This window comes from Lutjanus erythropterus, chromosome 8 (genome assembly GCF_056507025.1).
Source record: "Lutjanus erythropterus isolate fLutEry1 chromosome 8, fLutEry1.hap2, whole genome shotgun sequence".
NCBI lineage: Eukaryota > Metazoa > Chordata > Actinopteri > Lutjaniformes > Lutjanidae > Lutjanus > Lutjanus erythropterus.
This window is the reverse complement of record NC_139324.1, coordinates 19,601,519-19,625,862: the sequence shown is the minus strand read 5'-3', so window position 1 is coordinate 19,625,862 and position 24,344 is coordinate 19,601,519. Positions and strand designations below refer to the sequence as shown.

The window sequence follows — 24,344 nt, the reverse complement described above, 5'->3', positions numbered from 1 at the left end:
GTATAGATACACAATGGCTTCCATTCAATTTTAGAATTTTCTCTTACTTCTGAGTTTAATTTCAGAATTTTGACTTTAACCTCAAATTTGGTGAACACTGGTTGGGAGTTTAACTGAACAGTCATGCTTGAGAATATTTCCTTAATGTTGTTATTTTTAGTTCAAAAATAAGATAAACACTGAAAAATAGTAAAAAAAACTTGGATACAATAGTTGATAAACAAGAGACAGAGGAAGGGCAGCAGAACACAGACACTATAAAAGCAGAAGTGGAGACACTATAAATACTGATTTTATTTCACTTGCTGGAGACAAAGATCAACATTTAACTGACTGAATATAATTTTGATGATCTAAGCAGCCAGAACACCTAAGGGTGTAACAGGACTTGACAAGGCCTGTCATGATATCAGAAATTTCACTACAGAATTGTCATGGCCAAAAGAATTTGTAATAATGATATTATCACAATCTGTCACGTTTATGGCAAATGGATTACAGTCAAAAGTCGAGTGTAGAGAAGTGGAGAGAGTCTGTAAACATAACTGTGCCAAAGTACAATTACACCTAATGGATAGTAAAAGGCAACCAGATAAACTGATTAAATTAAATTAAATAAATGGAAATTATTTAAGAGCATGCATATATATGCAAGAGGCAATGAGTTATTAACACAATAATATTACACAGCTTTGTAGACCTAACCATGTAATAAGTGGGATAATGTACAGTGTACTGTGTTAAGTCACTAAGTAAATTGCTCTTTCTGTAAAAAGTAAAAAAAGTACTCTGGCCCCAAGCCCGTAGGGTCGGTGTTTAAAATATTTACGTATATCCCTCAACTTTCTTCCTTCACCAGAATAAAGATGAGCATGTGATTTAATTTTCTAGGATCCTGTGCCTGAATGAATGTCCTCAGCTTTCAATACAGCTCAGTTATAAGGAGGAGGGTGTCTGCAGGAGGTGATTGACAATAGTATTCCTTCATACGCAAGACTTCAGGCTTTTATTTGGGAATGTCGATTTACCGGAAGTCGCGGTTTTTGATTCGGCTTCACTGAGGCTGCGCAGAGCAGCAGCGAGGTCCACCGCCTGGTTTCTGTGTGTTTTCACTGTTGCCGAAATCCAGCGAATAACAAACTGAGCTCTTCAGTGTTTTTTGTAATGGAAAGCAGATTAAAAATCTGCTGATACATCAGCCTTAGAGCAGAAAGAGGAGGAGGAGGAAGACGAGAGGAAGAGCTGCAGAGAAGAAGGAGAGACAGAGGAGAAGAGGAGGAGGACCCGGGAGAAAAAATCGGGACAGTATACTATGCCGCAGATTTGACTGAAAGGTAAGAAAATCCGCCTGATCAATACTTATTGGCGATTAATCCCAAAGTTGTCGATGCGGAATGGATCGAGGCGGGGGGTGCGGGAGGTTAGAGCCGCAGCCGCCGCAGCCTGCAGCTGCTCAATGTAGGTCATTGTGTCTGTGGGCCGAGCCGAACCAAGCCGAGACAAACCGAGCCGAGCCGGGCCGGAGCCAGGCCGTCCTGCAGCTGCAGCGAGGCCGCAGGCAGGATGAAGGTGAAGCCCTGCAGCAAGACTGACTGGTGCTGCAGTAACCAGACTCATTGATTATCACAAATACTGATACTACTACTACTACTGTTAGACACCCTAATAATGATGATCACAATAATAACATTTAGATCAAATAATGGAATTTAGCAAAATAGTGGAACGCAAACAAAAATGTTCAGTAAAAGTACAAAAGTAAACTTTTTAAAATACTTAAAAACTGGATATTTTGATTTCGAGTATTTCTCTATAAGCTAACAATAAATATCCATGACCACAAAAGAAACCATGAAACTTTGGGGGAGAAAAACATTTTATTTTATTTCTTAAAAGTTCAACTCTAAAATACTCAGCTAATCTGTTTCACCAGGATTTTGTGGGGGTGGCTTGCTCAGATTTGATATTAAAATAATATGGTATGCAAGGTATAAATATTCAGTATATATGTACACCTACTAAAGAATTTGGTGGACCAAATATAAACTTGTGTAAAACATACAGAAAGGGCAATTCAATGCAGCTTAAAACAGACTTCCTTAACTGTGACACTTGTGTTGTCCAATGTGATGTGGTCTTTCCTGGAGTATTGTTTCAGGTGAAAAATGACCTGCATTGTGTTGGTGAGAATGGGGATAAAAGAAAGCACCGACCTCCAGGGCAGTTCCTTGAATGGTCCCTTCACAACTCAGTCAAAAAACACTTCAGTCAACAGAGAGGATGAGGAAAAAATAACAGCATTTGTTGTTAAAACTGGGTGGAAAAAATGAGATGTTTTGCAGAACCATTCCAATGTCTTAGGTGGGGAGATCTCCAATTGTCATGTATCACAAGACTGTTTTACAGACAGTAAAAACAATACTTATAAACTCAAAATAAAACTGGAAGATTTTTTTTTAAAAGTAATTCAGCTCTCAGCTAAGAAATAGTCCAACACATAACGCCTTGTACAACCATAACTTGTTTTTACACTTAAGTTTTTGTATGAATTTAACAAACGAGAGAGATGCTGTTAAGTGGATTTTGACACCTTTGGACTGAGCCATGCTTGCTACTTTGCCCTGTTCTCTGTTTTTTATGCTAAGCTAAGCTAACTTGCTGCAGGCTATAGCTTCATATTTAATGTACATATGTGAGAGTATGAATCAGTCTTCTGATCTGACCCTTAGATCGTTGAATACAAAATTTTCTATAATAAAAACCAGTATCTATCATTAAATAAAAACAATGGAGGGTTAACACAATCTCAGGTGTTGAAACATCCAGAGGGTGGCGTTGAGATATACACTGAGTTTCTGTAGTGGTTTCCTCCTGCAGTTCAAATGAGGGCTGCATCATAATTAATTTAATCTATTGATTATTTAACTGAAATGACAGTCAGTTGACAGAAATGTGATCTGACTGATTTGCCGTCCCCTTTAACTGCACCAACAAACTGATGAGACAGACAGTAAATCACAGGCCAAGCTGAATGTGAAGCCAATAATCTGAATCTGCTGGGAGAAACGCCAGCTGAGGGAAAATCCTTATGGAAAATCACTGTGCAGTCTATAATATTCCTATAATACTTCAGCAGGGGTTTGTAGTGTGTCGGTATTGCTACAGTGTTTAATAGTGATCCTATAATAGTTGACTCTGTCACCCATAATATGACTGTCATACTCTTGTGTTGATGTTCAATGTTGTCATTTAAACAGTGATATTACTGCATTTTCTTGACTTTGTTGACTTTCATAATTTTCCTAGAGTTTTGTGATATTCATACAGTAACAGGGATTCATACCGATTTTTCTGATCCAGTTGTGACAGGTAGTAAACAAAGTTGTGAGTTTGTGGCAGAGCAAGTAGGCTAGTTGCATGTTAGCAAGGCTCTCAGACTGTGGGCTTGATATTTGGGCCTGTGGACCACAGTCTGAGCACCTTGGCTAATGTATGATTGTGTGGACTAGTGTCTGAATTTATGGCATGATGACTGAACCTGTGGATCAGTGTCTGAGATTGCAGGCTTGTGACAGAGATTTTGGCCTAGTGTCTGAGATTTTGGACTAATGTCTGAGATCGCAAGCTAGTATTTGAGATTGTGGACTAATGTTTGAGACTGTATACTAGTCTCTAAGATTACGGACTGTTTGGGATTGTGTACTAGTGGTATTTCTTTGTTTAATGTAACAGACAAATGATAGATATGGTCTTTTATGTCTTTTGTGAGTTTCATGGCTCCCGTAGTTTAGGGATGGGTATTGATAGCAATATTAATATTGATACTGTTATTCAATACAGATACTTAGAAATACAGTTATCGATTCTAATCAAAATGATATATGATATATTTGTGTGTCTCCAGATGTCCACCGTTAACATGGAAGCGACCACCATCCTCCCCATCCTCAAGAAGAAACTGGCCTTTCTGTCAGGTAACACACACACACACACACACACACACACACACACACACACACACACACACACACACACACACACACAAACTATGAGATTACATGTGTTTCTTCTGTGCGAGGACTGTATGATCTCAGTTTACACGCTGTTTGGTCTGTAATCTGATGAGTACCGTCTCTATCGGTCTGTTTCCCTTCAGGGGGCAAAGACCGGCGCAGTGGTCTGATCTTGACCATCCCTCTCAGTTCAGATCAGACCAGCATGGAGGAGCTCAGCGCCACGCTGGACTATCTTCTCAGCATTCCCAGGTACACACACACAGTACTGGCAGCAGTAGCGACATTCTGGTATGCGTCTGTGTGTAGTTATGTTAACAAAAGAGTGTTTTGTCTCGTTTTTAATGCCTTCAGACATGTTTGGAGTTAACTCGTCACTGAAATGCTGCTGGATCTGTACTTTGCATCTTATCTCTGAGTCCAGCATGTTCAGCTGAACTGTAAAGGGCTTAAAGGATGATTCCTGTTTATTACAACATGAGTTTTATAGTATTGGCCCAAATATGAGATGATCCTGATTAGAAGCTGACCTGTCCCTTTCTAACAGACACTTTTAGACTAGTTCTAGAGAAATGGAGAGTCCTCAGCCTTATCTTACGTAAAAGTGAAATACTTCCTTTTAAGCATAGTGTAAATCCCTTATTTGCTTGTTTTCAGTCATATTCTCTCACTGTCTCCTGTCAGGCTTTTGGAATAAATCTCAATGATTTTCTCTGGCTGTTAGCAGTCTGTCTTTTTGAGCTCCTCATCATGATGTTCTCTGACAGCGGTAACTCTTGGCAGCTTGACAGATGATTCAGTCCCCCTTTCATTTATGCAGTAAAGATGTCAGCAGATGCTGTTGACTCGTTATCACTCGTCAGGAATTTATTTCCTCCAAAACACATTACACAAGCTGTTTTAAACTCCTGTAGGTTAAACAGAGCTACGCAAAAACCTTGAAGGCTGACTAATTCTAAAAAAGACACACTATAAATGGACCTGGAAAAACTCCATAGGGACATCAAGGCTATAAACAACCCATAATTCCGCTCTCAGTGAAGGAGAGTTAACAGTGGTGTTATACTCTCTGTTCAAAAATAATACCTCAGTTTGGCCTTACGCCACTCGAGAAATGATCTGCCCTGTAGCCACAGCAGCCTTGACTCTTCGCCCGCTCTGCCTGGCTGATTTTACTGTTTTCTACTCTGCCTCTTTCCTTTTAATACAGTTTTTAGAAACTGGTGTTTATTGTTGAGATTCTGAATTTTTGTTAGGCAACGCCCTGCTGCACACGTGACCAGTGCTGGATTCAATTTCAAGCCTGGTATAAACCACAGGGAAACCTTCTCTTCTGCATGCTCAGTACCAGTTCAACTGGTTGTAAAGGTTTTTGCAGCTGAAGCCATAAAACAGAAGAGAGTAGGGATAAGATAAGAAAGGTTTGACTGGTTGGATATTTAGCTATATCAGATTCCTTTTGTTAAAACATGTTAAACTTTACATAGAGTTGATGTGCTTGTAAATGTCACTTTAAGTGAACTGACCAATCACAGTTTGGATTGGGAGGGACAATAAAAAAAAGGGCCATAGTATTAAAAAACATCCCATAGTAAACTCAACTTAAAATCATTGTTTCAGTAGATGGCCAGCAAGGCCTGGCATTTTGCCTTTGTGCCCTCAAAACTTGACACCATCAAAGGCCAAGTGGTGTTGCCCCTGAAATGATGAAACTCCAAGCCGTTCCACAAATATGTGCATGTTTAGTCTTTAAATACCAAGGAATCAATTGAGGAATCAAGGTCATTTATTATCATTATACAACACAGGGTTACACAACAAAATTTGAGTTGTAGTTCCTTCATGTGTCACACAAAATACAACATATATACAGATAATTAATCAAATTTAGAATGAAATAGGATAAAACATAAAACAAAAAAAAAAGGTATTTTCACTATCAGTTATGATAACTTCAAGAAATTACTGAGAGCTGATAACACAGCAGCAACTTGGCAAGTGCAGTGTTATCATAACTGATAAAAATGATACCCCACAGTATGAACATAAGACCCATGTTGTGATGAACCTGAATTATCCTTTAAAGTCTTTAAATCGTTACAGTTTAAAGTCTGTTAGTGTTCAGAGGCTCCAACATTCAGCGCTTGAGCTGTTTTTAAAACAGCATTTAAAAGCTTACTTCTGATTTGGGAGATAATAATCTAACTGATTGGACCTGAATGCACCACTTGCACACTTCTTCACACTCAGTTTAATTTACACACTTTGGAAAAGAAGGAATAAACTTTTCATGTATTTGGGTAGATCGGTTTGGATGAGTGACCCAAAATAACTCTGTATGTAAATGTTGGTGTTCGTAGTTTGAATGATGTCCTTCCTGTCCCGTCTCTCTCAGTGAGAAGTGTAAGGCTCGGGGCTTCACTGTCATCGTGGACGGACGTAAGTCTCAGTGGAACACCGTGAAGACTGTGGTGCTCATGTTGCAGGTACAAACATATAGTTTGGCTCCTGATAATGACATACATGGCTGCATTACTTTGTCAGGATGATGATGATGCCATTGATGCTGTTTCAGAATGTGATTCCAGCCGAGGTGTCGCTGGTCTGCGTGGTGAAGCCAGATGAATTCTGGGATAAGAAGGTCACACACTTCTGCTTCTGGAAGGAGAAAGACCGCCTGGGCTTTGAGGTGAGTTTCTCAGCTGCTGCTCGCTAAACTGCTTAGAGTTTCCTTCGTGCTCGCTTTACAGCCACTGAGCTTCCTCTCCTTTGCACCTGGTATAGAAAGGACTTGGTCGAATGCATCATGTTTTTGGGTTGTCAGTACGTCTGTCGGTCCTTCTGTTTTGTTCTTGTGAACGCGATATCTGTAGAACGCCTTTGAACCTTCTTTGAATTTGGCACAAACGTCCACTTGGCAGAGGTCAAGGACACAGTGACCTCATGTCTGTCTGTTCTCCTCTGTCAAAGTAGTCTCTAGTGAAGACAGCTTATTCCTCACTGGAATTATTCACTAGAATCATACATGACATTACAGTGATGACTGCAGTTTTGCCAAAAAATAGCCTTTTATTAAATTTCTTCAAAGTCGTCACAACATAGATTTTATGAGTCTGGACACACATGGCATACAACCACGAAGTGGTAATTACCTACATTTCTGTGAAAGCTGTTATTGAGCTTGGGTAGAGTGCAGAAAAGCATCTCTAGTCAATTTCAAATCATTGTGCCTGCTTGAGACCACACAAGTCGTTCAGTGCAAAACGGCGTCCAGTGTGTGGAAAAGACTTAGTTAGACATAGTTTTTCAGTTTCAACATCAACATGCCCATTATGATATCTATAATTTGGTTTTCTGTAATTTTGTTTCATCTTTGTGATTTTCCCCTGCCTTGTTTGACTGCGTGTTGTTGTACCATGATTTCTGCTAGTCACTGAGGAATCTTCTGATCCACCTCTTGGCCTCTTTTCCCCAAGTATTCGGTCCATATGGTTGAAACAAAATAGTTTGTATGACTTTTTTCCCCATTACATCTAAAGATAAGAGTATTTAGAGCTGAAATACCCTGTATCTCCAGGTTTTGCTCTTGCGTGGACAGTTTGGTCCAAAACACACACAGATACACACACACACACACACACACACACACACACACACACACACACACACACACAGAGAGAGAATTGTGTTGTTATCTGATATCAGACAGGGAAAACAGGGCCACTTATGATAACCTTGAGCATCATTAACCATCCTGAGTGCTGCTGAAACCTGAGCCAGGACCGATGGTGTGTGTGTGTGTGTGTTTGTGTGTGTGTTTTTGAGATTTTCGGCCAGCCTCCTCCTCTATTACAACAGATGGTTTTACTGACAGAGATCAGTAGTCACTGTGACCCAGATTTCTGTAGCCATGTTGGCTCCACGGTTGTTGCCACGGTAACTGGAGCTAGTTGGTGGGTTTGTAGTGGATTAAAAGTTTCTCCGGATAGATAATCCATCACTGCCGATGTTTAGATTACTTTATTATTTTAAGGGGAGTTATCATTGTGTGCTTAGAGCGGAGGCTGTCCCTGTTTGTGCATTCAAGGACACTCCGACATTTGAGAGCTGGCTAATGAACAGCACAGTTTCAGTACAAGGATTGACTCAATTTCATGATGTAATTTGTAAGATTGTCTAAATTAAATACATTTTGAGAGAAATCCTTAGTACTTTGATAAGTAATGTGCTGACTTTAAGTTTGTTGTTTATATCTGTTCATCGTTTTCACTTTTTCACTATTTTAATACTCACTCACTCCAAACACACAAACAGACACACACACACACTCACTGCTGCTGGAAGGGAGATTCCAGTGACGGTGTTGAAATGTGACTCATCTGAGCTATGGAGTGTGTGTGGATGTCACGGAGGGGTGTGTGTTGTGCAGCTGCTCTGAAGTCTGCCCTAACATTTAAATAAACGCTCACAGACACACTGAGTTGAGTCCAGTTTCTCTGACAGCATCTGCTGCCGTGACAACTGGAGGACAGACTCTCCAGCAGCTGTCTGACTCTCCAGGTTCATGTGGAAAGAAACCTTTCGTACAAATACTGTACAGCTCAAAATGCTTTACTGAGTTATAAGACAGGGATAAAATATACAGAATGTACAGACTTGCACAAAAAAGTATGTCTAAATTTTGAAGTGAAAACTTAAGTTGTTAAGTTTTTCTTATTAGAAGAAGGTTTTTTGTAAAAGCTCACATCAGCTTGCGGGCTCCTTGTGAACACGCTCTTTTCTCCAGATTTAGAAAGTGCTCTGGGAACTTGAAGCAGAAGTTTGTCTTGTGATCCAAGAACTCTGTTGGGTTTATAGACTGAAGAAAATGCTAGATATATAATCTGTGATCAGCACTGGTGTGTGAAAACATCTGAGAAATGGTCTTAAGAATAGTGGTAAACTTTGTCTGTAAGTCAGAGGGCCAGTTTCACAGACAAGGCTCGAGGCTCGTCCCAGACTGAAGTTGCCTGTTGAAGCTATCTTGACTAAAGCGACTTGCACAAACATATCTTAAACCAGCTGTAGATTTAGTCTGTTCTGGATTAAACTAAGCAGACTACAGAAGGGAGAATTAGAGCTACTCTAGGACTAAACTGAAACTAAAAGAGGCAGGTTTAACTTAAACTTAGTCCTGTTTGTGAGGGAGCGTGGACTATTTGGAATATCTTAGTCAGGGGGCCCAAAATTTTCCCCTTGGAGGGCCACATCTGAAATTTAATGGTGGGCTATGGGCCAAAAGCTTCCATTTATTGTGTTGTACTTTATTGTTAATAAGCAAAATGGTATAAGATCCCAGGTTCCCAGTGTCACTCTATTCGTGTTAGTATCCATGTAAATCGATGAGTTGTCAATTGTTAAATTAATGGCTATTTTGATAATTGATTAGTCAGTTTTAGTCATCTAGTCAAAAAATGATCAATGAAATGAAACAATGATCACCATTTTCTGAATTTTATGGACCAAACAACTAATCAATTAATCAAGAAAATGATGAACATTGATTAATTGGTAATTATAATAATTGTTAGTTGCAGCCCAAGTCTCCATTATGCATCAGCCAAGAGTCACTTCAAGAGTCAAAAGTCACGTCTGAAGTAAAGCAGAGGCCTGAATGATGTGTTGCATGGAAAAAGATTGAAGGGCTGTGGTTTTGCAGTTGTTGATTGTGGCTGTAGCTGATAATTACTCATCTGCAGCTAATTAATATCATCCATCTGTCTAGCAAATTAAACTTGTTGTCATGTCTTGTCTGATTAATATGCTCTTTTTAGGTGATCCTGGTTTCGGCCAATAAGCTGACTCGTTACATCGAGCCCTGTCAGCTGACGGACGACTTCGGAGGAAGTCTGGACTACGACCACAGCGACTGGCTCAACAAAAGACTGGTCAATATCCTGATTAAATAAATTAATAAATTTCATATATTTATAACTTAAAAAGAACTTGTTGCCATGGTAACCTGGCATCCCGGTCTGAGCATGTCTGCTTTTATTTGTCATCTGTCTGCAGGTTTTTGAGAAGTTCACCAAGGAGTCGACATCGCTGCTGGACGAGCTCTCAATCATAAATGAAAGTGACAAGAGCAGCACGGTGGATAAGGACAAGTACGCACGCACACACACAAACACACTCACGCACGCACAGCTACACTTTACCTTCAGTAGACAGATGATATCCAGAACTGTGTGTTTGTCTCTGCAGACCAGCTGACTGTGCTCTCTTGCCATCCTTTGACCCCGAGACTGTCCTTCAGACCGGTAAATATCATCTTTTCTCCCTTTTCTTCAATGTAAATGTGATTTGTTTTACATATTGGTCTCACGTCTTAGATTGATTAAGACACCGTCCTTCCACTGCAGCTCAACAGGAAAACACAAAGAAGGAATTTTATACAGGAATAGTAGAAAGGAATAGTTTGGATTATTTGAAGTGGGGGTGTATGTGTATGAGGTACTTAATCATAGTCAGCAGCGGGGCAGCAACTCGTGTATTCTGTTTACTGTTTTTCCTTGAGGAGTCTGGTTCTTTTGGAGAGAGCAGTGTTTGACTAATATGTCACAGTAATGTAAAACAGTGACCCTGTCCACAGCAGTTAATTGTTTAGCTTCTGTGCTGGTACTCCTGTCTGTTTCTCCAAACTGCGGGTGTGTTGACTGCAAAAAGTAACACACTGACTATGGATAAGTACCTCATACAACTCCACTTCAAATAATCCAAACTATCCCTTTAATGTCATCTTTAATGCTCATAGAAAGTCAAATTAGTTTAGTAAATTATGAAAACCTGTGAATGAGCTGATTTTATGTTGTTGAGGAGGATATTTGCCCAAGCAGTTCAATGTAAATGAGGAAGCTGTTTTCAACTTTCTCATTCACTTGCTGTGTATTCAACTACTGGTCTGTGTTTCAACCTGTGGTCATGAGCTGTGAGTAGTGACTGAAAGAATGTGATCCTGGATCCAAGCAGCTGAAATAAGTTTCCTAGGTAGGGTGTCTGGCCTTACCCTGACCTGGAGGATGTGGGTGGAGGGAAGGAGGTCTTAGATACTCGGTCTGCTGCCACCAAGACCTGGAGCTAAATAGACACTAAGGATGGATGAATGATGGATGGATGAATGGATGGATGGATGGCTGTGTTCACTGTACTGAGCAGCCTGTGTCTGTGTGTTGTCTGTGAGGTGAAAGGAGTCTTTGTCTGTGGTGCCACCCTCCTCCCTCTACCAGCTCCTTTCATAATGTAACAGCATGTACACAAACACTGATGCATTATTGTTTCAAATCCTTTTATAACTGGCTTTTAAATCCCAAACCACCCCTCTCTCTCTCTCTGTCTCTGTCTGCAGGTCATGAGCTGCTGTCGGAGCTGCAGCAGCGGCGTTTTAACGGCTCAGAGGGAGGAGGAGGAGGACAGGGAGGTGAGGAAACAGCTGTCAGTCATCTAGGCGTCTCTGTGCTGGTTCAGTTCAGACTGATGGAGGGACACATGGATGAATGAAGGGATATCATCTGTGTTGTTATCTGCAAATTTGTCTCTGAAGTGTTGTTGTTGGAGACAGACCGTTGAATGCACTCATTCAGTTCATTCGTAGGATACTACAGTATGACTCAGTGTATGATTGTACTGCATGGACTGTTACCCCCTACTTGACCGCAAGCGTGTCACACATATTTTTCACTTGCATGTCTCACACATCAGAAACGCTCTCGTTTTAATCTGTGCAGCTGTCTGCACCAGTTCCATGCAGGCTCGCATTTCAAGGTATGTGTCCACAGGAGTCCACCGTCCTTGATGCCCAGTAAAAAGGCACCAAATAAACATATTTATTGACAAAAGCTTACTCTACTCCAGTTTGTAATCGCAGACTCTCCCTTCACTTCACCCAGCAGCTGGGTAAGAAGACGGGAACTTCTTCAACTTAATGTTTCTTCATGGGCAAAGTGTAACGTTCACTGTACATTTACTACCATTAGACAACTTCACTGCTAAACTTTAATCCCTCTGCTCTGATCACCAACACCTGTCTGCCCTGAATACATCCTCTGTTCTGCTCAACCACACTCACTACACACACACACACACACACACACACACTGCCACACTTATGCCGCAATCATATGCATCGTGTTCACACATTAGGAAAACTGCATGTTGCAGTTTGGCGGCTGATTTGCTTCAGTGTGGTATGAACACTGTCATCATGTCAGTGTGATGCTGATGTGACGTTTGTGGTCTAGACATGGGGTTAGATTTGTTGATACTGTATAAGGATACCAAGTTGAGTAACCAGCAATTTAACACCAGAAGTCAGACGTCAGTGCAGCATAAATATGGTCAAAACATTCATTAATATAATCCACCGTGACCTTTGTTACAGCATCTTAACAGCCAGATTCAGAAATCTGGTGCAAAGTGAAACCAGAAGAGCAGAGGCAGTTGGAACAGCGAATTAATGCTTGTGGTTTTGGAATTCAACAATCACACATGGCTGCTGTGTTTGAGTGTGCGCAAACATCTGGCCACGTAGTGAATCGTTTTCATGAGGTGGATGAGTGACAGACATTGAAATCACTCCAGAAAAAACAACAAACTCAAGTAATGCTAGCTGGTTTGTAGAAATACTCTTTAGCAATAAGTGTGTTTGTCCAGTTTCTTTCATGATGCAAAGACATTACAAAGACAGAGTGCAAGACAGTATATAAGATGTGTATGGTTGCTATGACCTGGTTCAAGGGATGCAACATGAAGGAAGAAAACAAATTTTAGGTTTATTAAGTAAATTAAGAATAAACAAGGTGCTGTTCAATAAAAAGATTAATTCCTTTTTTTCAGTTCATAATAATATGACTCCCCTTATTTCTAACTTATAAACCCTCATTTCCCTTCCCAAGTTTCCTTCTGTATTATCCTGTTTATTGTAATGCCTAATGACAAAAAAAAATAAAACTGGCTACTTGGAGTCTCCAACTGATGATTTAAAGCAGCCACAGATATTTTAATGTCCTGAAATGAACCGTTCTAGTTGCCTTTTGTACACTTAGATCAGAGATAAGGAGATGTCCTGGACTACGTCCCTGCATGTCTTCTGCCTGATGTCTCTCTGACCTCTGACCTGCAGGTCCAGCCTGGTGTCCCATGGAGGAGGAGCTGCTGGCTCAGCCTCAGGTGATGAAGCTGTTGGACTCGCTCAGGGAGCAGTACACCAGATACCAGGAGCTCTGCAGGCAGCGAAACAAACGCACCCAGCTAGATGAGATCCATGCCAAGGTCATGCAGGTAACGCATGCAAACACACACACCACACTGTTCAGTTTTAGTGGACTAAATCTACTGTAGATTTAGTTTTTATGATAAAACCTTATATTATTATGATAAATAGATCAGCACTATCCAGTTGTGTGCATCTAACCTCCTTACCATACAAAGAAATTGGATCTCTTCCCAACTCATCCCTCCCTCTAACATTTTTGTCTTGTTTTCTTTAACTGATTAAAGTCTCAATAGATTTCCTTGTAGTTTTTGACATAATACATTTAATTTAGTTATTGTCTCATTTTGTCTGTAAAAAAATATTTTTTGCTATGAATATGATGAAAATTATTACCGAACAAAAGTAACTGTGACACACACAAATTGGTGTGTGAACAGCTTTGAACCTGTGTTTCCATCTGTGAGTTTACAAATTACATGCTGACATATCTATCTGGCTTTATTTATTAACTAGAATCTCAAATAAAGTCTCTTGTTTTCATACAGAATGCAGCAGAAAACTCAGTTAATGACTTAATGTGTACTGCTTCAGCATCAGCCTCTTAGATCTTTGAAAGTCTCCTGTCCTGATTCTTTTATCATTAAGTGTTCGACCTTTGACCCTCAGAAACGTGTCAGTGAGCAGCTTCACTGCTCCACAGCACTTCATTAAGAGTAGACTCTACCCCGGTTACTGGGGGTTCCTGTAGCCGCAGGGGCTGATGGGTAACACCACTGTCTTGGAGAAGAGCCTGGGGTTGCTATGGTAACCACAACATGTCGGTCGCTAGCCTGGAGGATTTGAGGTGGGGGGGTTGGCCTAGTTCTGGATCGAACTGTGTGTGTGTCTGTTAGTGTGTGTGTGTGTGTGTGTTCACTCTTTAGAGCATCGCTGACCTGATAAATACAATTAAATCATGATACTGACCCATACACATCTGGATACACAGTCCCAGATGTTACTGCACTGTATAGTACTGTGGTGAAGATTTCAACTCATAACAAAATTGTAATCATTATGTATGATTTTTATTTTGTAGTTGACAAACAGGAATATTTTCTATGATATGTAATATGTATTTTGTATAAAATTAAAAAATAAACATCCACACTAGCAAAGAAGGCACACTCACAGTTTCCACAAATCTCTGTAGGATACATTGTGAATACTGTGTAAAATACAAAAATTTTTAAATAGATAGTTTAATAAAATTAGTTATGATGAAGGTATAAAAAGACGTTATGATTATGATGATTTTCCCCTTTTTCTTCACTGATTAAGTCAGAAATTAAAGGTGCACAAGCTTAGTTTTATGCTGGGAATGTTATCTGTTTTTTCATATCTTCATACCTTGCTGCCTGACGTTTCACTGGTGTATTCAGTATAATTGTGTTTTTTTGTTTTTTTGTTGTATTTGTTTAAACAGCGAAATGTAGATGCTGAGTTGCCATGGCAACCTACATGTCTAGCCTACAATGCTGTGTGTCTAATATGCTATTAGCCTACTTAGACAAGTCTTGCTGGGTTTAAATACTTATGGTCCATAGAATAATGAATAGAAAGAAATAAACAGCTTTATTCCGTAGATTGTTGGTGGAGGAACCGATGACACTTGTTGCCATGATGGGTACTGACACATCGGGGCTGAATAGAGATGAGACTGGCAGACTGGCCAGTGAATAAAATCATGTGGCCAATAGGCTGCTTTTATATTTAGAAGGAGAGCCTGCGGCTGGTGCACTCTGATGATGGCTTTACTTTGGCAGCAGCTAATGGGTGATACACTTTGAGGTGTGAATGGAGGTTTGATGTGCTACTCTCTTTAGCCTCAACTGTCTTGAGTCAAACGTCTAGTGGCCCACTTTTATTACTGGGACTAAATCCAAATGCTCCCAAACAGGGGCAAAGGCATTTTTCTGTTTTTACGTGTCCAGTAACGTTTTCCTCACCACTCAGAGTTGCCGTTTCTCTGACACATCTATGACACAGCTAAGGACATAGTGTAGCGCGGTGTTTGCAGCCAGTTTCCTCCAAGAAGACTAGCTCTTTACTCACTGGAAACAGTTACTACAGGAAACACCACATCCCAGTGCATGAAAAAAGTGGGCAACACAAGTGTCACAGTTAGGAAGGGCTGTGTAAAGTTGTGTTAAATTGCCTTTTCTGTATTGTTTTCATAGAAGTTTACATTTGGACCTCCAAAAATGCAATTTGGCCATCAAAATTAGGGGCGTGGTAGACTGTGGGGCCAGTGCTTAAAAATATTAGTGTGTATCCATGAGTTTCATTATGGGATGTCTGATTTAATTCCCAGACATCATATGCTTCAGCTCTTATATATAAGCTGTGTTTCACTTTCTGTATTTCAATTGGCCTTACTGTGACATGTAAATATCTTTGTGTTGCAAAATCTTATCAAAGAAAATATGAACTGGATTAAAAAAGGGAAAGTGTTTTTTATTATAAACTATCTAAGAAAAGATTTATGGACAGTGACCATCAAAGAAAACCTTGATATTTCATTATGTGAAATCATGTCGATAGCTCTATCAGAGAGACACGTAGAGCCTGAGAGCCCCCTGTTGGTAGCTCTGCTACACTACAGCTCAAAGACTTCACTGAAGGAGATCCTCACAAACAACAACAAATCTCCCAGAGGGCCTTTTTCACAGCAGACATCTTCACACAGTAGGAGAAGCACAGCTGTAAATAATAAAATTAATGATGCCTGAATTCTTCTCCATTTTTTTGTGCTGATGATTCAAGTGGAAGAGTTTCATGTTCAGCCGATCTGCAGGTGCTCCTACTTCCCTGACTAACATTGTCTATGGAGAAAATGATTGGGACTTTCACTTCTGGAACCAGCACCTCCCACCTTTCCCTCAAAAGGAGATTATTAAGTGTGTATTTTACTCTTTCTCTGTATCTCAGGTGGTCACCTGGCTGCAGGGTCCAGGTTCAGAGCTGTTGAAGACCCAGCAGGAGATCGGAGACTCGATGCGAGCGGCTCAGGCCCTGCAGCAGAAACACGAGGAGATCGAGAGCCAGCACAGTGTAATGCAGCTAACACAAATGCACGCATACATGTGATCATGTGACAGACTGATGAGTCAGATTTGGGGTTAAATGCAGATCTGAGTGGAGTTTGCTCTTTGATGATTCCACTCTGCTGTCTGTAGTTGTAGCTGTGAAAGAGTCAGAACATCTCAGAAACAAATTCACTCTTAATGCATTTCACATGACACTTTGATGTTGTGAGCTGCAGCTGACACACAGAGCAGCAGGGACAGCACATCATCGTCTGCACAGGGCTACCCTTTGAATCACAAAGAACAGCAGGTTTAAGAAGTATTAAGAATGCTTATTGTTGTAAACAAAGAAGCTATAACATGTTAATTGACCCTTCCTAAGTCCTGCCTCTTTTTGCACTGTGCTCCAATAACAGTTGAGCAAGCTTGGCGCCCAGCATAACCCTCCTGTGTCCTGTACTTAGCTATGTGCTAGGCTCATCTGTGTTGAAAAGAAAACTACATTTTGATGGTTAAAAGATGTTGCTGTGCAACCTGTAAAAGACATTTTACACAATGACATCAGTCATTAGCTAGTTAGTTATATCTAGACTTGGGAAAGGTTATTCTAACCCACATTACTACCTAGCTAATGTACATTGATTGTTAGCCAGATAGTTAGCTAGTGTTTTGCTGAGATGAGCTAACTTAAGATGTGACTATACTTCAGGTCCCCCAGCAACATCTTTTAACCATTTTCAAAATTTGGTTTTCTTTTCAAAATCTAGCACCAAGCATATTTAAATACAGGAAACTGGAAAGGAGAAAGCTGATTGAGGTTCTGCCAGGTATCAAGCTTGCTCAACTGTTATTGGAGGGCAGCGCAAAAAGGAATTAGACTTAGAAAGGGTCAGTTACTGCTGTCTCCCTGTTGCTTGTCTTTATGTTAAGATAAGCTTATAGATTCATGACTCCAGCACCTAGCAATCATACTTCAGCTTCTGTATTGACTGAAAACTACTTGCCACAAATTAATCACAAAGCTTTTATTACCGTATTGATGTATTAGACTGCTTTAGTTTTAGTGTGGTGTAGCTAAAAAACCTGTATGTTAGTTCAGTGCTGTGATAGTGTGCTGTAGCGAACAAAGCTGTTTAGTTACACTGGTGGTAAGTGTGAGCACTGGGCTGATTTTGTGTGTGTGTGTGTTTGCAGGAGTGGTTTGCCGTGTACGTGGAGTTGAACCAGCAGATTGCTGCTTTGCTTAGTGCCGGCGAGGAGGAGGAGGTGGTGGAGCTGAAGGCACTGCAGCAGCAGCTGAGCGACGTCTGCTACAGACAGGCGGCTCAGCTGGAAGGTCGACAGAACGTCCTGCAGGCGGCGCAGAGCTTCCACAGCACCACACAGGAGGTACCACACACACGCGCTCACTCACACTCACACACTATATCAGCTGCTGTTTGTGCTGATACAGAGACAGGTCCAGGACATGTTTAGCCCAGTTTAGCACAAAGACTGTAGGCAGGGGGAAACTGCTAGCTTTGCCCATCAGTATGATTTATTGTTATTTTAAATTTAATTTTAAAAACTAAAACCAGAAGATTCCAGGATGCGTGTGATTTACTCTGAATAATCAAAGCTCTGTGTCTGTCTCTGCAGTTGTCGCAGCAGTTGGACGGTCTACTAGGCATGCTCTGTGCTGACGTGGCTCCAGCTGATGGAGCATCAATTCAACAAAACCTGAAACTGCTGGAGGAGAAGCTGCAGACTGTTGGTTCGTACTCTGAACGATACATTTCACTGTGTGGTTTTCATCGTGGTGTTGATTAAATATGTACATCTACATCTTAAAGGCCTGAGCCGTGACACATTGTTAACTTGTGGGTGTAGCAAAGATCCTCTATGACACTTGTCTCCCTTCCATGCAGAGGCAGGTCTAGGTTCTCTGCGTCAGAAGGGGGCGCTGTTGATGGAACAGATGTGTACCCAGCCGTCCTGGTCTCTGGAGGAAACCGAGAGTCCAGCTGGAGAACAGCAGGACAACGTTCAGCACATCCAGGCCGTGATGGAAGAGATGCAGCTCCGCAAGCAGAGGTAGCTTTCTTCTTCTTCTTCTTCTTCTTCTTCTTCTTCTTCTTCTTCTTCTTCTTCTTCTTCTTCTTCTTCTTCTTCTTCTTCACACTGCAGCCATTGTTAGTTAGCTTAGGTGAATGAAGCCTGTAACTGTGTGCTTGTGTGTTGCAGGTGTGAGGACATGGTGGACGTGAGGAGGCTGAAGATGCTACAGATGGTTCAGCTGTTCAAATGCGAAGAAGACGCTTTACAGGTAGGGCACGCAACAATAACAACACACACACACACACACATGTACACACACACACACACACACACACACACACACACACACACACACACACTCACACTCACACACACACACACACACACACTCACACAGCAATACTTCCTGTATTGATGAGATGAACGTGTGTATGTGCTCAGGCAGTAGAGTGGCTTGGTGAGCTGTTGGACGCCCTGTTGAAGACTCATGTCAGACTGGGCGACGACAGTCAGGAGACAAGGGCCATGTTGGACAAACACAGAAAGTTTGTGGACGTCGCTCAGGTGAGACACTTAAGACTGATGTCAAAATATTCTATAGCTTTAGCAACGAGTTCACATCCTCAACTGACATTAAACAGTTTTACTATCAGAGCTTCTAACTATAACTTTTGACATTGAATTCGTCCCTCTCTTTGTCTCCATCTTCCCCTCTCTCTTTTCCGTCAGAGCACTTATGATTATGGCCGTCAGCTGCTACAGGCAACTGTCGTCCTCTGTCAGTCTCTGCGCTGTACGACACGCTCGTCCGGAGACACCCTGCCACGACTCAACCGAGTCTGGAAACAGTTTAGCGTCAGCACAGAGGAAAGACAGCAGAGACTGGAGCTGGCTCTGAACTTCCACACTGCTGCAGAGAAGGTGAGAGACTGAGAGAGACCTCACTGTATTATTATTGTTAATATTATTATCATTAGATGTTGCAGTAGCATGTGAAGCTGGATCTGTGTCTCAGCAGGTATATATTATCAGATAATCTTGGGTAGAAATTAAAAACATACAGTAGCCACACTTGCTGATTAAATGTACATCACGCTGACCCTTGCACTCCATTGCAGCCATGCGTATGTTAAAAGTAGAAATTTGTCCTCAGTACATGTGTTTTTACTGTATTTCAGGTGTTGCAGCAGGAGTGTGTAGATGTGGAGTCTCTGGATGATGTTGACTCTGCAGGGAAAACTCTGCTGGACAGACTGACCATGCCTGTTATCTTCCCTGATGGGTACGCACGCACACATTTACACATAAATCAGTTATTGTCACTTCAGAGGACATTGCAATGGTGATCATTCCCTGGAGACCCTCACTTTAACCTCCACCACACTGCAATAACTACAATCTGGAATAACTGATTTTTGGCCTCATGGAGACAGTGGAAACAAGCTGTGAACTTTTCACTGTAAGTTGATTTGGCGAACTCGTTAACAGTTGCCCAGCAGTTTCACATCCAGCTAATATATGTGGCAATAATGGCCCTCATTTGGAGTTGTGTGTCAAGTTGCCTCACACATATAAGTCCAATATTCAGTCTCTTTTAGCTCGGGGTTTTGGTCCCTTCCAGCTGAGAACAATGTTTGGCTCTATAGCTGCTGAATGCTCCAGTAAACAGTAAATTATTGGACTATAATCAAAAGAGCAATTTAGCCAAATAGTTGATGCAATGTATGATGCATTTTACTGCTGTGGATGTTTAGGGTTGACCTCATTTTAACTACTTTATCTACCCCTGGGAAATTTTATCTACAGCAATGTGACATTTTCTGTCATCATTTTATATCTCTAAAAAGTCTACTTTTTGTGGTATCAAAAAACCAGCTCTGTTTTCAGTTTTGTAATTTGAAAGATAATCCAAGATGGTTTGGAGATGCACATATTTCACTGGACAGGAAAGGTATGAAAAAGTGTAATCTGAAAAGCAACTAGTAACTAAAGCTGTTAGACAAATGCAGAGTAAAAGTAAAAGTACAATATTTGCCACTGTGATGTAGTGGAATAGAAGTATAAAGTTACATAAAATGAAAATACTCAAGTGAGGAACAAGTAATTCAGATTTGTATATATATCTAAATGTACTTATTTACTTTCTACCACTGAATCAAGTGCACAAAAAAATCATTGAAGCATGTTTCATATAATCAAACTCCTCTTGGATCGTTATTGTTTCAGGAGCGAGCAGTACTTTGGGAGTCCCAGTGAAACAGCAGCGGCGGCGGAGGGTGTCAGAGAGCGCCTCCTGCTGGTGGAGGAGCGGCGGCTGCAGCTGCAGGAGGCGAGACTTCATAATGAAGAGGAGGAAGAGGAGGAGGTTCTAAACGGGCAGGAGGCACGGCTAGATGTGATCGGAGAGGAACTGAGCGAGAAAGAGGAGCAAGATGAGGAGGAAGAGGAGGAGGCAGGGCAACAGGATGAAGACTTAGAGCGGGCTAGGCAGGACTGCTAATGGATCGCTGATGACGGTAAACCGAGCAGCCTTATTGAAGCTCGTTAACGAAGGCCTGCTGGTTAAATTCCACCATGCCTCCGATTTGATCTCCCTGAGCCAGGAAAGCCCTCGATTGGTTGCTTCTGTGTCACTGCAGCTGTAGGTCATTCTTACTGATGGTACTTCTTTATATTAAGACTACATTTCCCATCAGCCTCACTGCTTACCCTTCCTGAAAGAGGATAAACAAGCCGGATGTGATTTTTCTGTTGATCTTTCACTCCATATATCAGAAACCGTGACAGCTTTACCACCGTGTGCCCTGGGAGAGCAGCGTCCTCTAACTGCGTTTCTGCCGTTAAGTGATTCAGCAGATTTCCTTTTAAATGTGACCCGCTGGATCACAGATGTAAAATACTGGGAATATTTACTGGAATTATTAATATTCATGTCTCTGGATGCTCTGTTGATGACGATCGACTGTAAAATAATCAGTTTGGATAAGAATATTCCTCTAATGTACGCCTAACACCACCTCCTCCCTCCCAGCATGCCACTTGTTCACCTGAGTGGATGGAGCTTCCATGGTGCTAACATGTTTACCAAGTTTCTGTCTGTGCCTCCTCCGACTTTCCGGCTAGATGTTACTTTTCCTTCATGTTATCACAACACCTGCTGTCCTGCTTTATATAAAGGAGGGGGGCTTGTCTCTTTTTCATGGGTCCAAATGTGCCGATGGCAAATGACCAGACTGTCAAAACTCTTTTTTTTCTGCGACTAACAAATGCATGAAAAAGTGGTCAAATGAGACTATTGTCAACGACTAATGGATTAGTTGACTGTAGGGGGTTGACCTTCAAAACTCACAACAATGAGTAGTGTTGTGGCCTCAGCACCCAGTGTGTTACTTCGCGGTTTGAGTAACATACACAGAGCTGAGGTCAAGCAGCATGGGGTCAAGCAGCAATTTAATCATTTGTGCTCTCAAAATAATAATTTGTACTCATGATTTAGCTTAATCTATCACCATCATGCCATTAGTCTTGTCTCATGTGTGCCCTCAAACTCTCCCTGTGGTTTGCTTGGATTTAATTGTTTGATTTTGATCTCGGCCTAAGGTAACTACATAGACACCGATCAGCCACAACAATAAAACCACCTGCCTAATGCTGTGTAGGCCTACGTTCCCTGAGTCATCAAGGCATAGACTCACCAAGACATCTGATGATGTCATGTGGTATCTGGCATCGGGATGTGAGCCACAGAACCTTTAAGTCCCTTAGGTTGTGACGAGGGGCCTTGGATCAGATTGTTCCAGATTATCCAACAGATGCTTCATCATATTGAGACTTGGAGAATTTGGAGGCCAAGTCAACACGAGGCATCCTTCTTCTTGCTCCATTTTCCAGTTTTGATGCTCATGTGCACATTGTAGGTGCTTTTGGCAGTAGACGGGTCAGTTTGAGCACTGCAGCACCCTTCTGTTATAACCAGCATTAAGTCTTCAGCAATTTGTGCTAAAGTATCTCTGCTGTGGGTTTGGACCAGACAGGCTAGCCTTTGATCTCCATGTGCATCAGTGAGTCTTGAGTCCTTCCTTGGACCATTTTTGGTAGGTACTAGCCACTTTATACTGGGAACACCCCACAAGACCTGCAGATTTGGAGAACCTCTGACAGGGGCCAGATTGTGATGGCTAGACGACTGCATCAAAGTTACTCAGATCCTTATGCTTGCCTGTTCTTCATGTCAATGTTATTCACATTAGCCATCAGTGGTTTTAATGTTGCGGCTGATCAGTATACATCAGGTTTTGGCTGTTAAACACAGCACAGTGTTATCTTAGAGATTCCTTAAATGTATTTTGTGTTTTGCCATAAAACCTTTGATGATACTGCAGATGTCACCAGTTCAGAAAAACCTGACTTGCGAGTTCTCAAGTGATTTATAAATGTCTGTCAGCTTTTGCAAACTTCAGTATGACTGAAGTAATATATTAAAAAGATCATGTACTAGGAGGGATAAATTGATTTCTAAGCAAAAATGAATTTTAATTTCTGTTCTGTTCTTTCATTTTTGGATTGGATGAAGATGATTCATGGTGTAATATTCTGTGATACTTGTAGTCAGCAGAGTTCTTTGACGTTTACATCTTTTAAGGACCCAGAGGCTCCAACCACTTCGCTGCTCTAAAGAAACCCCTCTGCCTTCATGATGGAAATCAAACCTGTGCCACCTGCTCTGGTCCAGACTTTTCAGTGTGCAGACTGGGAGCACTGGGACTGGTGGTCATTTGCCAACATGGTAACATTAGAACAGGACAGATTCCTTTTCTATTTATTTGACTTTTTTTTTCTTCAAGCAAACCTTGATGTAATTGGTTAGTGTTTTTGACCAATAACTGCTGCTGTAAGTGTAACCGCTAAATGCTGTGTCCTGCTTCCTGTCCTCTCTGTCCAATGACATACAGTATACAATGACATCAGTATGCCATCATCCTCTAAATAAAGAATTCTTAAGTTACTATCTGAGGTGAGTTTTTTTTAATTTGCCTTTTATTCGTTTTTAATAACAAAAGAAACATGAACAAATGAAACGCTGAGAGACAGCAACAAAGACTAACACACAGAGGTGTGAGTAAGTCACCACTGTTCGTGTCTCAAGTCTGAACCTTTACGTCTCAAGCAAGTCCCAAGTCACTGTGGTGAGAAGGAAACAAGTCAGGTCCTTGCTATAGGTGAAATCATTGCTCTGGTGCAGCCTGTTTACACTTTAACCTCAACCGTTACTACTAGCATGGTTGACATTTTTTGGCAAACAACCCTACTTTTTTGACTAGCCCCCCTCCATGATGGCTGTCTCAAATGCAAATATTTAATAAAAAAGGTAAGTCCTTTCAAGTCATCTGACTCCAGTTTCTGTCTCAAGTCATGAATACAAAGTCAAGTCCAGTCTTTTATAAATGTTAGTCAAGCAAGTCTCAAGTCCTCAAATGTGACTCAAGTCCCCCACCTCTGCTAACAGAGTATTTGCAGTGCAGGCCTGACAGAGCATCGCCAGGTAAGATACCAGTGTATTCAGTGTCTACATGCACTTAATCATGTTGCAGTCTGCTTTCTGCTGTAATCTGATCTTTTTAATATTGTGCACACGAGATAACCATTTCCATAATCAGAGTAAGAGCTAGAGAAACATGGGGTGAATTCAAGACACCCTGAGGTAAGAATCTGCTGAGTAAGAAAACTCCTAAAAATAAGATCTAATATCCAACTCTTAATACAAATACACAACTGCCGTTTTTGAATTAAGTTTATTTTTTTTACAAAAAGGTTTCTCCACAATAACTGTTTAAACATGGAAGTCTTTGAATTTATTATTCTATTGTTCCTTAAATAGATTATATTACCTCAGACGCTGACATCTGTACACAGAAAAAACGTTTATGCTCCACAAATGATGAACCCAGCACTCTTCCTTTCTTGAAACTATTTCTT

The 24,344-nt window shown here is 41.1% G+C and overlaps 1 protein-coding gene across 1 annotated transcript; it reads left to right on the top strand.

Moving 5' to 3' along the window:
• The first annotated feature begins 1,062 nt into the window (after window positions 1–1,062).
• On the top strand, window positions 1,063–22,040 carry sestd1 (SEC14 and spectrin domains 1). Its single transcript, XM_084724827.1, has 19 exons — window positions 1,063–1,334; window positions 3,905–3,974; window positions 4,157–4,265; window positions 6,409–6,499; window positions 6,589–6,702; window positions 9,827–9,940; window positions 10,065–10,159; window positions 10,257–10,312; window positions 11,398–11,469; window positions 13,171–13,328; window positions 16,234–16,356; window positions 17,526–17,720; window positions 17,970–18,084; window positions 18,239–18,404; window positions 18,555–18,636; window positions 18,810–18,932; window positions 19,098–19,289; window positions 19,547–19,650; window positions 20,595–22,040. The coding sequence occupies exons 2-19, from the start codon at window positions 3,905–3,907 to the stop codon at window positions 20,866–20,868; spliced, it is 2,253 nt and encodes a 750-aa protein (XP_084580953.1). The 5' UTR covers window positions 1,063–1,334; the 3' UTR covers window positions 20,869–22,040.
• The last annotated feature ends 2,304 nt before the right edge of the window (window positions 22,041–24,344 follow it).